The 16,953-nt window shown below is 44.0% G+C and overlaps 1 protein-coding gene across 4 annotated transcripts in view; it reads right to left on the reverse strand.

Annotated features, from left to right (window-relative positions):
- The window catches only part of MBD3 (methyl-CpG binding domain protein 3), a 155,965-nt gene that overhangs the window by 138,398 nt on the left and 614 nt on the right, over positions 1-16,953 (reverse strand). For 2 of the 4 annotated variants that reach the window (XM_033955534.1, XM_033955535.1), the window contains exon 2: positions 16,550-16,570. The exons of the other annotated variants lie outside the window; for them this stretch is intronic. In XM_033955534.1, the coding sequence (XP_033811425.1) occupies positions 16,550-16,570 (21 nt within the window). The remainder of the gene's footprint in view (positions 1-16,549; positions 16,571-16,953) is intronic. 4 annotated transcript variants of the gene reach the window in all.

Below are 16,953 nucleotides of genomic sequence, written 5' to 3' on the forward strand. Positions count from 1 at the left end.
CCAGGCAGAGGATGCACCGGCGATGCGGGTCTGTGATGGAAAGAAGCCGCTCGCACCGGGTGCACTTTTTAAAGCCGGACAAAGGCCGGGACATAGAATCGAAAGTGGCCGCGGCTCGAGTAGCCACGCGGACCCGGAAGCCTCCGGGTCGATCGAACGAAGCAGGAATCAAGTTGAAGAAGGTAAAACTTTTGCGCACAGCGACTTAAACGATGAAAAAAACAAGAAAATCGCGGTGCTAGAAGGCAGTTGGGGCAGAGCCTGAAAAAACACGACTTCTAGGCTCAGCGGAAAATTTTGAACTGGAGACCACGAGGGGATGCACCCCCTAGTGGAGCAGGAAGGCACGCATGCGTGGAGCAGCAGAGCAAACTTAAATCTTCAATCAAGTTTGCTTGAAAATGCTTCCGCATCGGGGCTCCGTAGATGACGTCACCCACATGTGAGAATATCATGCCTGCTTGTCCTGGGATAATACATTTTAAAAGTAGCTGATTCAAAATACAGACTCTCAAATATCAGCAATAATACATAACTGTTTTCTCAGAGTTCAAAAGGTAGCTGATCCAAAGTTCAATCACACAAATGTAAGCGATGATACACAAATCTCTTTCCCAAGCAGAGTCATCGTTCTACTCAATCTATTATTTTAGTGACTTTGGATGTTCAATTACTTTATACCAGTATTCCTCAAGATTTAGCAATCAAAATAATTGTAGAACATTTGGAGATCTTCCACATCTAGTACCTCTTCTTTTTTGATGAAGCTATTGTCCATTTTCCTATGGAGGCATTATTTTATATTGCAGGGGATTTTTAAGCAAATAATCTCAGGAACTACAATAGGTACTAAAGGTACTCCATCTTTAGTCAATTTATTTATGGCTTCTTTTGAAGAGAAATGTATCTAGGGAGGAGCTTGACTAAGATGGCTGCCTGATGGAGCTCTGTAGAATATTGCCATTCCATTTAATGTTTTTCTAGTAGTCAAGATGAAGCCCAAGACCCGGTTTTTCCATCTGATGGATGCCTTTGTGGAGTGTGGACATAGAGAATCTCTGGAGAAAAGTCCTCAACTGGAGGTGGGAACCATTCCTTGGCCTCTTTTGAGGCGATTAGTCTTTCCCCAGGTGTGCAAAGCCCTTGAGTACAGCCACATCCCAAAGCCATGCCATCAGGTGCGGTGGAAGGGGCAAGTTAGGCAGCCCTGCTTCCTGACCGCAAGGTAGGAGAATAACCCGTGGTACAAGTAGCGCAGGAGAGTTCATCACTAGCACTGAAATCATGTGGATTACTAGTCGGAAGATGGGGTCCTGGGGCAAGCTGCTGCCAAAATATTTCCAGGTACTTTGAATATTAAGCTGGGATTTCAACCAACAGTGCCCCCCTTGATAATACCTTCAGTTATCAATATGGAGACCATTTGGGAAGCTATTTCCTCCTCACAATTTTCTCTGGGGACCCAAATACAGACTTATCTTTCCAGTGTAATGAAATACTTTCTGAATCTACAATTACAACAAATAAAGTAAAAGAATTAGAAAATAAAACTTTGGCGTATGTAACTAAATTAGATATCTTAGAATCCCAGGGTCAAACCTGGATGAGACAGTGGGAATATTCCTTTTAAGCTGGAGAATTCAGAAAATGGGTGCCAAGGGAAGCCTTTTTTTTTTTTTTGAAGCGAGGATAAATGTGAATAAAGGTGCGACAGTTGATATGGTACAGCTAGACCAGGGGTGTCAAAGTCCCTCCTCGAGGGCCGCAATCCAGTCGGGTTTTCAGGATTTCCCCAAAGAAAGCAGTGCATGCAAATAGATCTCATGCATATTCATTGGGGAAATCCTGAAAACCTGACTGGATTGTGGCCCTTGAGGAAGGACTCTGCCACCCCTGATCTAGACTTTCAGAAAGTTTCTGACAAAGTCCTTCATGAGAGATTTCTGCAAAAATCAGTGTCATAGATCCATCAATCCAAATTAGATTGTAAGCTCTTCTGAGCAGGGACAGTCTATTGTACGTTGAATGTACAGTGTTGCGTATCCTTTTCTGTGCCATACTCTTGACAAGTCACTCAAAATATCAGGCAATCCATATAACACAATCTCACACTGTTAGTCACCCAATCACGCTGAGCTCACCATCTTCATAGTCACACTTGAGGATTCTCAGAATGTCACCCTGGTACTTAAACACAGCGTGGCAGCACTCCTCACTGATTCCTCCAACAGTATGTACTATTTATATTATTTATATATTCTTTTGCTTTTCTACTTTGTTTTATCCTTATTGTCCAACCTATAATGCTCTTCTAAACCTTTGTATTATAGTGAAAATTATTTAAAGTTAGACTTAGCTTTAGATGTTGCTGCGTCTCTTTATACTGGCAAGAAGATCATTGATGTAGGAACCTACTCTTCCCTTCCAGTGCAAAAGAGACACGAGTCTTGACAAGTTGGATGCACTAAAGCCATCCCCTGAGTCCAGGGCAGATGAGCCTGCTGCAACCACCAAGGACCCAAAAGCAGTGTCCAGTTGTGCAGTCTTGCCCACTCTGTAAAACTTTATAAAAGTATGGAGAGTGGACCATGTAGCTGCTCTACAATCTCCTCGGGCAGAACTGCCCAGGATTCTGGTGGAATGCACGTTCAAAGAAATCAGAAGCTCTTTACCACAGCCAATGTATACAGACAAGATAGTCATGCAAATCCATCTGGAAATAGATGCCTTGAGGCAGGCTTCCTCATCTGCTAAGGTTGGTTAACACAAAAAGATGATCTTTAGCAAACTTGACTGGCTGAAGTTAGGACCCAAAGTGGTGAACTAGATTAGAAACTGGTTGAAGGACAGATATCAGAGCGTGGTGGTTAATGGAATTTGCTCAGAGGAAGGAAAGGCGAGTAGTGGAGTGCCTCAAGGATTGGTGCTGGGGCAGATTCTGTTCAATATGTTTGTGAGCGATATTGCTGAAGGGTTTGAAGGAAAGGTCTTTTGCGGGATGTTATCAAGATTGTGTGGACAGCCTGGAAGGAGTGGAAAACATGAAAGGATCTGCAAAAGTTGGAAGAATGATCCGAAGTCTGGCAACTAAAATTCAATGCATTTGGGGAGTAGAAATCCAAGGAAGATAGATGTATGTGCTGAGATGCGCGAGAGGCTGATATGCACATATGGGGAGAGGGACTTTGGGTGATAAGTGTCTGAGGATCTGAAGGCAACAAAGTGTGACAAAGCAGTGGCTGTAGCCAGGAGGATGCTAGGCTGTAGAGAGACAGGTTTTAACCAGCAGAAGAAATGAGGTGTTGATGCCGCTATACTGGTCATTGGCGAGGCCCCCACTTGGAGTATTGTGTTCAGTTTTGGAGGTTAAGGATATAAAAAGACTTGGGTTGAACCAAAAGAAGAAGAGACTAGAAGACCTCAACATGTGCGTGTATATTCTAGAGAAGAAAGACAGGGATGATATACCACCGACATTTAAATATTTGGAAGGTATTAATATAGGACAATATATTTTCCAGAGAAGGAAAATTGATAAAATTAGAGGACATAAATTGCGGTTGAGGGGTGGTAGACTTAGGAATAATGTTAGAAAATTCATTTTCACAGAGAGGGTGGTGGATGCCTGGAATGCCCTCCTTAGGGAGGTGGTGGTGAAGAAACTGTGATGGAATTCAAAAAAGTGTTGAATGAACATAGAGGATTGCTAATTAGAATATGAATGGGCTAACTTTCACGGTATGAATCCCACAATGAGATGGTTTGGATAGGCTGGCGTGAGCTTCAACGGCAACTCCAGTAGTTGGACACTAAGGTCAGTACCAGGTAGACTTCTAAGTTCTATGGCCCAGAAATAAAGAAAAGAGACATTTTAATTTAATCATGAAATTGTGATTACAGGGCAGACTGAATAGACCATGCAGGTCTTTCTCTGCCATCATTTACTATGTTATGCCTATGGTATGAAACGCTGGGAAGTCAGACTTCCTGATTTACATGGAAGGCTGAGACTATTTTTGGTAGAAAGGAAGGCACAGTGTGTAGAAACACGCCTGCCTCCATAAGTCTGACGAAAAGCTTTCTACATTATAGAGAGTCTGAAACCCTTCTTGCCGAAACAATAGCCTCTATGAAAATTGTCTTGACTACAAGATCCATCAAGTGAAGCATTCTGTAGGGGTTCATACAGGGCCTTACAGAGGGTCCACTGAACAATATTAAGATTCCACATAGGGTCAATTGGGCCCTGTGACAGAGATGTTGGACATAGCGGCAGCCTGAGTCATCTGTTCCATTCCACCTATACGAGATCCATATACCATGGACAACACGGATAATCTGGCACCACTAGAATCATCAACCAGTGATGGGTTGGTGTCCACTGAATGGCCCGGCCTACCATTGGCCATGGGGGAAATACATACAACAGCTCTTATTAGCCAAGGCTGAACTCAGGCATCCACGCCAGTGCTTCCCGGCTCAAATCACTGGCTGAAGTACCGAGAGACTTTCTTGTTGGCCACTGACATAATCAGGTTGATTGTCGGCCTTCCCCAGCACTTTACAATTTTGTTGAAAGCACTCTGAGACAAAGACCACTCCTCTGGATTCAGGGTCTGAGGGAGAAAGTCGGCTTGAACATTGTTCACTCCTGCTACATGTGAACTGATATAGCTTCTAGGTGGGCTTCCATCCAACAAAACAATTGGTCTCCAGTTTTAACAAAGCACTCTTGGTGTCTCCTTGTCTGTTGATGTATGCCACCGCTGCCCAACAAAACCCTGGCTGCTTTTGCTTCCAGGGACTTTTCAAAGGCCTGCAGTGCTAGCCAAATGGCTCTCAGTTCCAGTCTGTTGATGAACCAGTTTCTCTGAGAGGGCAACCAGCGGTCCTGAACTTAAGAAAATAAGCAATGCCTCCGCTGGGTCAGACCTGAGGTCCATCGTGCCCAGCAGTCCACTCACGCGGCAGCCCAACAGGTCCAATATCCTCTATCTATACCCCTCTATCCCCTCTATCTGCGCAGTAATCCTCTTATCTATACCCCTCTATCCCCTTTTCGAGCAGGAAATTGTCCAATCCTTTCTTGAACCTCAGTACCGTACTCTACCCTATTACTCCCTCTGGAAGCACATTCCAGGTGTCCACCACACGTTGGGTAAAGAAGAACTTCTTGGCATTCGTTTTGAATCTGTCCCCTTTCAACTTTTCCAAATGCCCTCTTGTTCTTTTATTTTTCGAAAGTTTGAAGAATCTGTCCCTCTCCACTATGCCCTTCATGATCTTGTAAGTCTCTATCATATCCCCTCTAAGTCTCCTCTTCTCCAGGGAAAGAGTCCCAGTTTCTCCAATCTCTCAGCGTATGAAAGGTTTATCAGATGTGTCGCTCTCCTCTGAACCCTCTTGAGTAACGCCATATCCTTCTTAAGGTACGGCAACCAATATTGGACGCAGTACTCCAGATGTGGACGCACCATCGCCCGATACGACAGGATAACTGGGTGACCCTCACATGGTCCTCCCCAGCCATACAGACTGACATCTATCACAATGTTCTTCAACCTTTTGACAACTATGGACCGCAGAAATAAAATAATTATTTTGTGGACCAGCACTGGTCCACGGACCAGCAGTTGAAAAACACTGAGCTAAGTCGTGGGCAAGACCCCACCCATCTCCACCCAATCTCCGCCCCCCCATAATAGTACTAATTGTAAAACCATTTTTTCCATTCATTTTTCATATACAGTGGTACCTTGGATTACGAGCATAATCCGTTCCAGGAGCATACTCATAATCCAAAATGCTCGTTTATCAAAGCGAGTTTCTCCATAGAAAATAATGGAAACGATGGGACAAACAGATGGGGAGCCTTTGCCCATGGCTTTGTGAGCATCCCCCCCCCACTTGCAAAGGCCTCCTCGCTCCAACCGGCACATCCCCCCCCCCGTGCGAACCGGCCCCCCCGCCCAAACAACTTAAACTTACCCACCCCCACCCCCGGCACGCAGGCACAGATCGTGCCGGTGCCTAGAAGATCTTCCGGCTTCTGCCTGCCTTGAGCATGCATCTGCGCATGCTCAAGGACTTCTAATTCTCCCTTCTGTAATCCTCGCAGGTGAAGGAAAGAAACCCCACTTGTCGAGACTCGTGTCTCTTTTGCACTGGAAAAAAAGAGATTATGTACTTACCCTGGTAAGCTCTTTTCCAGTAGATAGGCGAGACATTCTAGACAAGTGGGTAGTGTCCCTATGTCCGCATGCCATCTGCAGAAAGAATCCAATTCAGATTTTTCTCTGCCTTTTGTACTTCACTGAGCTCCTTAGCACCAGCACCAAGGGCCACCAAATCAATGTGAAGTAGAGATTCCCAGACCAATAAAAGTCTCTCAGGCCGCTTTATATGCCATATCTGGGTTTTGGCATTTTCCATTTCTGCCTGCAGAATGCTCTGGATAAGACAGTGGGCTGGTGATTCCATTTCCAAAGGTTTATTTGGTGAGACTTCCCTTCAGGGCAGTTGTTCTTTGGCAAGGGCCTGGTTGACCTCATGGATTCTGTAGTGTTCAGTCGCCCTAAGATCCTGCCTGATGGAAGACCCAGACCCTCTAGGGCAGTGGTTCTCAACCCTGTCCTGGGGACCTCCTAGCCAGTCTGGTTTTCAAGATATCCCTAATGAATATGCATGAGAGAGATTTGCATACCTGTCACTTCCATTATATGCAAATCTCTCTTATGCATATTCATTAGGGATTGAGAACCACTGCTCTAGGGGTTCATTTTAATTTTTGTGGCTTCAGGCATTCTCACTCGTATTCCTGCGCCACTTCTCAGACCAGATCTCCTGGCAGCGGTACTCCAGCTACAGACTTGCTCAGCTATCTGGATCCCATTCTGCACCCCCTGCAAAGAAGGTGTACTGTGTGAGGCTGGGAGACCCCTCTCAACTGATAGGGGGCAGGCTATCAGCATTCCTGCCAGATTGGGCTTGCATTACGTCCAACCTGTGGGTTCTGGACTTTATTTGTTGGGCTGCAATTGGAATTCACCTGGCCTCTGCCAATTGGTTCATGGAATTTCCTACAGGGCACCCGGATAAGGTGCTCCAAGTGCAGGCTACTGTATAGTGCTTGCTGGTTATTCAAGTTCTAGAGCGGGTGCCGCTTGATCTTTCGGACTCCGGCAGAGACTACATATGCTTTATTATGCCAGTGAATGGCTCTAATGGTTGGTGACCTGTTTTGGAGCTGCAGCACATACATGAGGCTCTCAAGATTCCACATTTCACACGGAAAAAGTGTGATCTATTATAGCAGCGGTGACCCTGGGAAAGTCCCTTGCCTCTCTGGATTCATGGGGGCATGCTTGCACATTCTGATCTTTCCAGCCCACCACAGTTGCTTGTGGTTTCATGTCTTGCACAAACATTGCCAGTTTTTGGCTCTGCCCTTTCGACTAGCAATGACTCCACGTGCCTTCGCCAAGGTGCTGGTGGTCATAGCAGCTTACTTAAGTAACATGGGTCTACAAATACACCCTATCTTGGTCAACTGGCTAGACAGAGCTCCCTTGTTGGCTGAGGGTCGACACACAGTGGATCAGGTGTTCCAGGTGCTAGAGAACCTTGGTTGGATTGTACTTTACAGACAGGGCAGTCTCTTACCCAAGCAGTTTTGGAATACCTGGGTGTTCTCTTTGACACAGGTGCGGGCCGCATCTGTATACTATATCTATGTTCTTCTTTTAGGTGGGAGTAGTTTCTGAGTTCACTTGAGGTTTTGCTAGCTGTTTGCAGTTGATAGTCTCATGTTACTCCTTTGAGCAGAACGGTTATTTATAACAATAATAATAACTTTATTTTTCTATACCGCCATAGTCAGACAACTTCTAGGCGGTTCACATCGAAAGAAGGCTGGATATTCAGCGAATTACAAATGCATGAGGGCAGAAGAAAAGGGTAGTAAGGGGAGGAAAAGTAAGAGAGGTTGTAAGGGGAAGTAAGTAACTTTGCTTTATCTTAGAACAAGCAGGCAGCACATTCTCACATGTGGAACTCCCTAGCTTACTGCAATGGGATGGAAGGAGAGTTGGTCATTAAGATGGAAACAGATTCAGAACAGGATAGAAATCTAAACAAATAAATAAAATCAATCCATTTTTCTTGGGGCTGCAGTGACAGAAAGAGGAGTCTCCCAGGTTTTAAAAAGTGCCTCCTTAAGGAGATTATGCAAGGGTAACTTGAGAAGTTGGCCTGCAGCCAAGAGGGGACTTCCCTCCCCTTCAGATTCACCGAGCTCTGGAACAACCTTACCTCCCCTCTTCGGAACCTGAGTTCTCTCCAACCCTTCCGTAAACATCTGAAAACCTGGCTTTTCTCAAAAATTTAACACTCCCTCCTCATCTGACATCCTAGTCCTCTAACATTCTTCTTTCCTCCGATCTTCATCTAGCCCTTTCCTTGGAGTTCCTTTCTCACCACAATTCCTGTAAACCGTGCCGAGCTCCACGACTATGGGAGATGGTGCAGTATACAAACCTAAGGTTTAGTTAGTTAGTTAGTTAGTTAGAAGTTCTTTAAGAGGCTTGTCATAATCCAAGGCATCAAGGATTCCTTCTCTGGGCTGTGTCAGCCTCTAATTTGACAAGGAAGGTCTTGCCCAACTGTCTAAATGTTTTTAGTAAATGAAAGTCCTTCGGGAGGAAATGGATCTGAAGGTATACCATATGACTCAGGAGCAGACAAAGCAGGCTCACAATGAGTCAGAATGGCGATGTGAAAAATCAGAAACAACTGCAGCAACTCCAGGTGAGTCTCTAAAATGAAGACTGTAGTGGAGAAAGATGAGGACAATGTCTTCAGTACCAATCTGATGAAGAGGCGCGATGAGTTCTTTTATCCCTGGAAGTATGGGATCGATGCGATGGGAGAGCAGTTGTGCCTCGATGTAGAGCGTCTAGTCGATGAAGAGCATCAATGCTTCCAATGAGAACATCAATGTTTTGATGAGGAGCGTCGATGCTGTGTCGAGGATTAATGTCTGTGTCGATGTCTACTGGAGGATCGATAAGAGGTAGACCGGCGCTTCGATGGAGATCTGCAATCGGTACCTTGTGGCCTGGAGGTGCTTAGGCTGGGCTGGTACTGATGGAGTCAATGGAAGCACCGGTGTCAAGTACAATTTAAACGTCACCGATCTCCCTCCAGAAAAACTCAGAGTTGTCTTTGAAGAGTTGCACCGATACCCTTGGCTCAACAGCTGGTATCATCAGTTCGGCAGGATGTTAAGGGGTGGGTGACCTCGATGAGGATGCATGCCCTGAAGGAGGCACAACCTGCAGAGATGGAGAGTGATGGCGTCAGCGTTTGGCCTACGCATTGAGGGACTTGATGCTGTAGAAGCCTGCAAAACTTGCTGGGAAAAGGATGGCTTCTTAGCTGGCTTCCCCAATGCTGGAATCTCGTCCAATGTCGGTACCACCAGTACCAAAGGCTTGGATTTTTTCCCGGTGTCCATGGCTGAGTTGAAAAGCTTCTCTTATTGAATGCGACAAGCCTTCAGTGAGCACTTTTATAAGGTGAAACACATGCAGGTGTCAACTTGATGCTCAGGGCCCAAACACTGCAAACATCAACTATGTGGATTAGTGATTGAAATAGGCCACTGGCACCAACAGCACTTTTTTAAATCGGTTAACAGTTTCGACATGGGCAGAAAAATTGTGGCGCAAAATTACACTCAATGATGAGAAAGGAAAAAAAAGAGTGCCAAGGAAGAACACAAAGGTGGAACAGCCCAAGTGAAGAAAAAAATATATATTTTTTTCAACGAATACAATAAAAGTTAACTAGGAAAAAAAATGGCCAAAAGGACACATGAAGACAAAAACATTGTAAGGAATAAGGCAATGCAGACTTGACAGAGTCCAGAAACAAGCACTTCTTCGCTCTGTGGAAAATGAAGAACTGAGGTACTGAACCAGCACTGGGCAGGAAGACACTCGTGCATTCACGAAGTTCCTTAAAACTTAAAGCAACAGTTCACTTTTAAACACTGTCCGTACCGGGCTTCATGGATGATGTCACCCATGTGAGAATATGCTGCCTGCTTGTCCTAGACAGTTCCTCTACAGAGAACTTTCTCTTTTGTAGCGGAGGAGAGGGGTTTAAAAGATCAAGGGACCTTTCCTCTGAAAGGACTTCTGATACCTCTTTAAGACATCCAGGAGCAGTCAGAATCAGATTCATAAAAACACTCTCCCAGAAACATTGGAATCTGTCCGACTTGCACGACCTACATTCTGGGAAAGGGGCACTGAGGTACAGGGATACCCTGTTCTCAGAGAGACTCCTCCACTGGAGATCAAAAACAGTTCAGTTCACACCAGCTCAATGCCCTTTGAGATCTTGGTATCAATATGCTCCCCAAAGGCAGAGAATGGGCCTCCAAGACAGGTTGAGCTCCAGAAGAGCCAGCTCCAATGCCCTTGATGCCATAACCTCTTACAAGACAAATAAGTGTTCCATCTGCTCTTGGAGCATGGTCCCAAGCCATTCCTCAGGGAATGATATTGATGAAGGCTAGACCTCAGCCAGAGACAGTGAACTGGTCTCAAACTTGAGGGGGGTCTATTCCACTCCATCCACTTCCCAGGATGAATGACTCATGTCAAAAGTGCTTTGAGAACATCGGTGATATTGATTCCATACTCTGAGGTGGATCAATGCTGATGCCTCTTGGCTTCAGCCCAACACATTGCATCAGAATCCCTTAGCCTTGCTCAATATCAAGGAAGGTAAAGGCCTTGATGTTGATGTGTCCCCAATGTCCAATGCTAATAAAGTTAATGGACCAGCTTCTCAGTGCCAAAAATCCTTTCCCAATTATTTTCTTATCTTTAATACCTCTTCTTGACCTCTGTGAATGGAATTTACAAGAAAAGTTATGATTGAGCCCCTGCACCAATTCTGTAGTGCCCATACGGAACATGAGCCCATTGCACTTCTTAAAGTCACTACTAAATGTTAGAAAAAAATAAAAAGCTTCTGACTGGTTGCTCAAGGCCTAAAGGAAGCCTAAGGGGTGAAAGAAAATAAAAACTTGGAAATGATGACAGGAAGAGGAGAAAGACACTGACCCTATGCGAACATACTTACACAGTGCGAGAGAAATTATAACAGCAGGGAAATTTTGATGTGATCTATGAAGAAACAAGAGTAAATAAGTCTACACTGCGCCATGCAGAAAATTAGGCTGAGCTAGTTCCGTGTAATGATGGCAGGCAGGAAGAACTTCACATATAGAGTAAGCTGCTTCCAAAGGCTTCAAGAATGTTGGGAAGTATTTGCCATGCCAGACTCCGTCATGCGATGCTACCCATCAGTAAGAATATTAACATCTGGCTTGTCCTCAGAGAAAAGACAGGGGAGTAATTCAACCCACTATCCTCTGACTTTGGAGGCATAACATGGAAAAAAAGAACAGTACTATGAAAGAGACAGTTCATCCAACATCATCTGGAGCTCAGAATTATCTTAAAGGTTCCACAGAAATTCCCAAAGGCTCAGAATAAGAAAAAAAAACCTTTATAAAAATCAGGCCCAGGGGAAGATCGAGAACCAGAATAAGCACACATCCTGCTGCCCTTAAACTGATCCTTGTTCTCGTACATCATGTTAAAGAGAGACATTTTTGAAGATCATCAGCTCAGAAAAGGACTTTATAGTATAGTTAGCAGCTGATCATCCCTCATATAAGGGATTTTTAGCTAAATACTTTATGCATGTACATAAAGAGTTAGGTATTGGAAGCTACCAATGTTTTACATCCAATACTCATTAAGCCTGATTTAATCAAAGGTTTTCTTTCAGTGAGCACAAAATTAGAGAAAAAGCTCCATTGAACCAAGTTTCCCCCCTCCTCCCCATGTATAAGAAAATGTTTCTCAACTGAAGTGACCCTTCCTTTAGCACTGAGGAAGTTCCTTATGAAACAGAACTGTTTTCCCATCAGTACACCAGATACATTCAGGAATGTAAAAGGCCAGTAACTCCATAAGACCTTATATTGTAGTAAATCATATCTGATTAAATGCTTGTTAATCCCTTCTCCTTCGCACACCAGATGCATTTCTAAGCGCTCTTTTCACCTGTCCATAAAAACAAAAAGCCCTCTACACTCTGGAAGCCTGGAGTTCTAGAAACATTTGGTTTCTTGTGATAAGCTTGCATTTTCAAAAAAGAGATTAAAGGTTCTTGATAACATATTTTCCATTAGATAGGGATGGTATACTGAACCACAGATTATCCATCTGTGCTCACAAGCATACTGCAGAAGATATCAATCACAGCTTTTCAACTCCTCCTCCTCCTCCATGGTCTCTGCTGCCCCTTTGGTTTGTATCAAAGTTGGCAACAGCTCTACAGAAGACAGGAGGAGGGGGGATGTGAGGAATTCCCTGAAACCAGGTGTCTGATCTGCTCAGATGAAGTCAAGTCAATCAATGAAAAAACAGTAATGTAGTTAAAACATTAACAAGCTTCAGAGAGGAACAATGAATTCAAGAAACAAACTGCCTGAACATTTATTGAGCTCAGCCATTCCTCCCTTATAATCCTATATACAGTCTCTTCCTAATTAACAGTGAAATTTTAGCTATGGAGCCAACCATTAGCTTCAGTCAGAAAGCAAGTGCATCACATAAATTGATGGATGGGGAGTTCAGCATACCATCCCTATCTACTGGAAAACAATTATCAGGGTAAGAACCTAGTCTCTTTTCTAGTGCAATAAGGATGGTTTGCTGAACCACAGGAATGTATCTAAGCAGTCCCCAAACTCTAGGGTGAGCTAGATGAGCCTGCTTGTAGTACTGAGGACCAAAAAGCAGCATCCTCCTGAGCTGTTATGTCCATCCTGTAGAATTTAGTAAAAAATATGATGGAAGGACCAGGTTGCTGATCTACAAATCTCCTCAGGTGGAACTACCCGAGCTTCTGTCCAACAGACATCTACTCCAATGTTTAAATGCACCTTTAACGAGACAGGCAGATGTTAGTTGCAACCAATATATGCAGAGGATATCGCACTACGAATCCATCTAGAGATGGTGGCCGTGAAGAGGGTCTGCCTCATCTTGCTTGACTAGTTAATACAAAAGGATCCAAGAGACGAAACTCATTAGTGACCTCTAGCTAACACAAGAGAACTCTCCGGACATCCAAAATCTTTAAGCCTTGTCTTTCTTCTTGGACCCTGTGGGATGAAATGCTGGCAGTCTTGATTGACATGAAACATGAAGACGACTTTCAGTAAGGAGGAGGGATCCATACGCAAGGTCACTTCCATGATCCTGAGGAAGAGTTCTCTGCATGACAGTGCAATTCTGAGACTCTTCTTGCAGAAGTAATTGCTACCAGAAAGACTGCTATGACCAACAGATCCATGAGGGCTCATATAGAGCCCTACTGAATCCTTCTAAGACTATATTAAGATTCCAGGATGGAAACAGCTCGGCGACCTTTAAAGAACCTAACTATATACAGACAGGCCACTAGCGAAGCTCTCTTCTCCCAGCCCTTGGAGGATTAGGGCCCTGCTACTTGCACCTTCAGGGATGCCACTGCCAATCCCTTGTCAAGGCCCTCTTAGAGGAACAACAATACCAACAAGATTAGGGCTTTGCCCGGCTTTAACTTTTCTCTGCTGCACCAGCAACGAAACATCTACGCTGAGAGTCACTGGCTTTTTGGCTCTGAGGACTACTTCTATCCTTTTTGGACCAAAGTATTCCGGAACTTCTAGGGCAATTGGCCTTTTTGCTCCTTCTGGAGGCGTACGAGATCCACGTACTACAGGCGCCTGGGCCAATCTGGTGCTACCAGAACTACTGTTTCAGGGTAATTTGTTATTCAACGCATCACCCGGCCTATCATGAGGCAGGGTGGGCCCGGTCTCTGGCCATGGTTAAACCAAGACATCTAGCCTGAACTTACAGGCTTGCATCTTTGGTTGAAGAACTAAGGTGCCTTTTTGTTCTTTGCAGTCGCCATGAGTTTGAATGCTGGACAACCCGTCTCACAATGGTCTGGAACACTTTCAAGGACAACAACTTTTCCCAAGTCTAATGTCTGTCAGTCTGCTGAGATAATCCACTTGAATATTATCCATTCTGGCTATGTGCACCACAGAGATTGCTTGCAGGTCAATACAGAACAATACTTTCGCCTCCTGCCAGAGCAGGGCACTCCTAGTGCCTCCCTGACTGTTGACATGGGCCACTACAGTAGCACTGTTGGAGAAGACTCTGTTTTGCCCTCCAGCAAAGACTGCAATTGGTGCAGTGCCAGACGAATGACTCGCAGTTTCAGCCTTTTGTGAGACAAGAGTCCATTGTGATTGCATTGGGTAACTGTTGGAATGAGACCCCCAGTTCCACTCCTTTGGGCAGTGGCAGAATGAAGCAGCATGAGCTGGTGACTCCACCCTCAAGTCTCTAGCGAAGGGAATTCTGCTCCGGATCAATTCCTGGGTCATCCTAACCAAATGGGTGGTTGCTTTCTGCACCCAATGTATGCTGAGGAAATAGTTAACCATATCCTTCTGGATAGGGTAGCCTTTGATGCCGGTTTACCATGTCTGACACTACTGGTTAATACAAAGAGATGATCTGAAAGACAAAAATCATTTATCATCTCCAAATACCAGAGAAGGGCTCTGCAGACATCTAGTTCCTTCAAGACCCAAACACCTGCATCTTCTCCAAACAGGCAGCACTCTGAAAAACAGAAACACTGAGGTGCCAGTAAAAAAAAAAAACTACCACAAAAAGCACAGCAGATCAGACTAACACCTTCCAACTGTCTTGCAGAAGGAAGACCTGAGAGAGGAGCAGAGCCTAATGGGAGAGGGAAGCAGCTGAAGAGCTCTGATGGACAGTTTTTGCAATCGCTGGCAAGATTAGATGGATAACCCTAAAGTATAACATATTGTCCCTATTGCAATGGAAATAGGATTTTAGACTTAACTGCAGAAATAATCAAAACACACTTTTCAAGACCTCTCCAATTTACTCCATAGGCTATCACAACCTGTACTCACAGACCATGTGCTGTGGAAATGGTATGCAGCCTGTTCCCTTAAGGTGTAGCAGAACTTGAAAAGCTTCTCTGCCTCAGTCATCAATCAGCTCCTACGCCAAGATCTTTGGGCTGCCAGTTGGACCTTAAACACACTGATGCTTTACTCACACAACCCTCCCCAGACTGCGAAGCACAGAGGGAGAAGGCAAATTTGCAGTGGCACCTTAAAGGACTGCTATCGATACCTAACAGTCCATGCCCAAATTCCTGACCAAGTCAAGGAAGTGAGAAATTGTGGAAGGCCCGGAACTCTGAGTTCCACAAATCTTTAGCAGGCTGGACGTACAGGTCCCTGAGGGATACATCTGCCAGCTAAAGACAATCATCTGCTCCTTTCTGAGCAGGCAGAGCAGTCCCTTTGAACCAGGATCTCCGACACCACACAAAATATCTGCAAACAAGCCAAAAAACCAAAATTTACTGCAAAACAAAGAAATAGAGCAGATCAAAACTGAACGGGGCAACAAAGACCATGGAGAAGGAAGAGGAGTTGTAAAACTGAGATTGATATTCTGCATTACGTTCGTGAGCACAGAAGGATAACCTATGGTTCAGCATACCAACTCTATTGCACTAGAAATGGTGTTTACGCTGATCAATCAGGTACAAGAGTGACATCACAGTCCTGTGGCATTCACTTGCAATCCTTGAGGGCTGCCAATCGATCAGATTTCCCGGATATTCCTACTGAATAATATCCTGAAAACCTAACGTGATGCGCTGCTCTTGAGGAATTGGAATGAGTACCAAGGTCAAAGTAAAAGATTTTAAAATTCTATTTCCAATGAGACCATCTATTTCTGTCCAATTAGAGCAAAGAACTGTTGCTGTGCTAGTCCACTTCGATATGCGAAAATAAGGGTCAAACAAGTTGTACCTTTTCATTGGAAAAACTTAAAATAACTGACTAGCTTTGAAATTAATCTCTTCTTCTAATCTTTAGGAATATATTCTGATGTCCCATCTTTCGTATTCACAAGTCTTCAGAGTCTACAAATTGTTTTGGTGCAGGACTGTGCACAGTTGTTTCCTTCAGAAGAGGAAGAATTGGTCCATGGTCTCGGAAAATATAAGCATGCAAACTGATGCTTAATTTTGAAAGCCAGAATGACAGCTTTGCCACTATGAAAAATCACCAACACTCATTGATAAATATCATAAGAATCCCAATATAGCTCCAAGCGTGTGTATCAAGCAAACCTATCATGGGGATAAACCATAACATTTCACCTACAACTACCCATACCTATATAATAACCTAGTACTAAAAGATATTCTCTATTATTCTAACATTTAATGGCCCCCCACATGATTCACTGCTATGACATAACTAAAAGTAAAACAATTTTAGAACAAAAAATAAAAGCAAAATTATATATGAACTAAAATGTGTGGAAAGCTATTGTTTTACCTGCTTTTATGCCCTGACTCTCTGTGTACCAGGCAAACAAAGATGGGGTGGGGAGATAGAAAAAAAAAATATTCAATAACAAAAAATATACATGTTTAAAGCAATTTACAATGGTAATTTACAGCCTATCCCATTTCACTCATACATTTTTCCCTAATAACGGCCGGTGTTCATAAGCTAAAGAACTACACAAGTTCAACCCAAACTAAAAGACAACTGTAACGTGTTTTAATCGGCCCTGCCCTCTTGTTTGCAAAGCAGTTAGTTAGATAAAAAGGATTGTAGGCATAAATCCTCCATAAACACCAGCCTTACAGCATAAGAAAAGATAGATATCTTTTAGCCTAGCCTACGAGTAAAAGATGGGATGCCCCTTTAAACAAACAAACAAAAAAAAACCTGTT

This window comes from Geotrypetes seraphini, chromosome 8 (assembly GCF_902459505.1).
Source record: "Geotrypetes seraphini chromosome 8, aGeoSer1.1, whole genome shotgun sequence".
Lineage (NCBI taxonomy): Eukaryota > Metazoa > Chordata > Amphibia > Gymnophiona > Dermophiidae > Geotrypetes > Geotrypetes seraphini.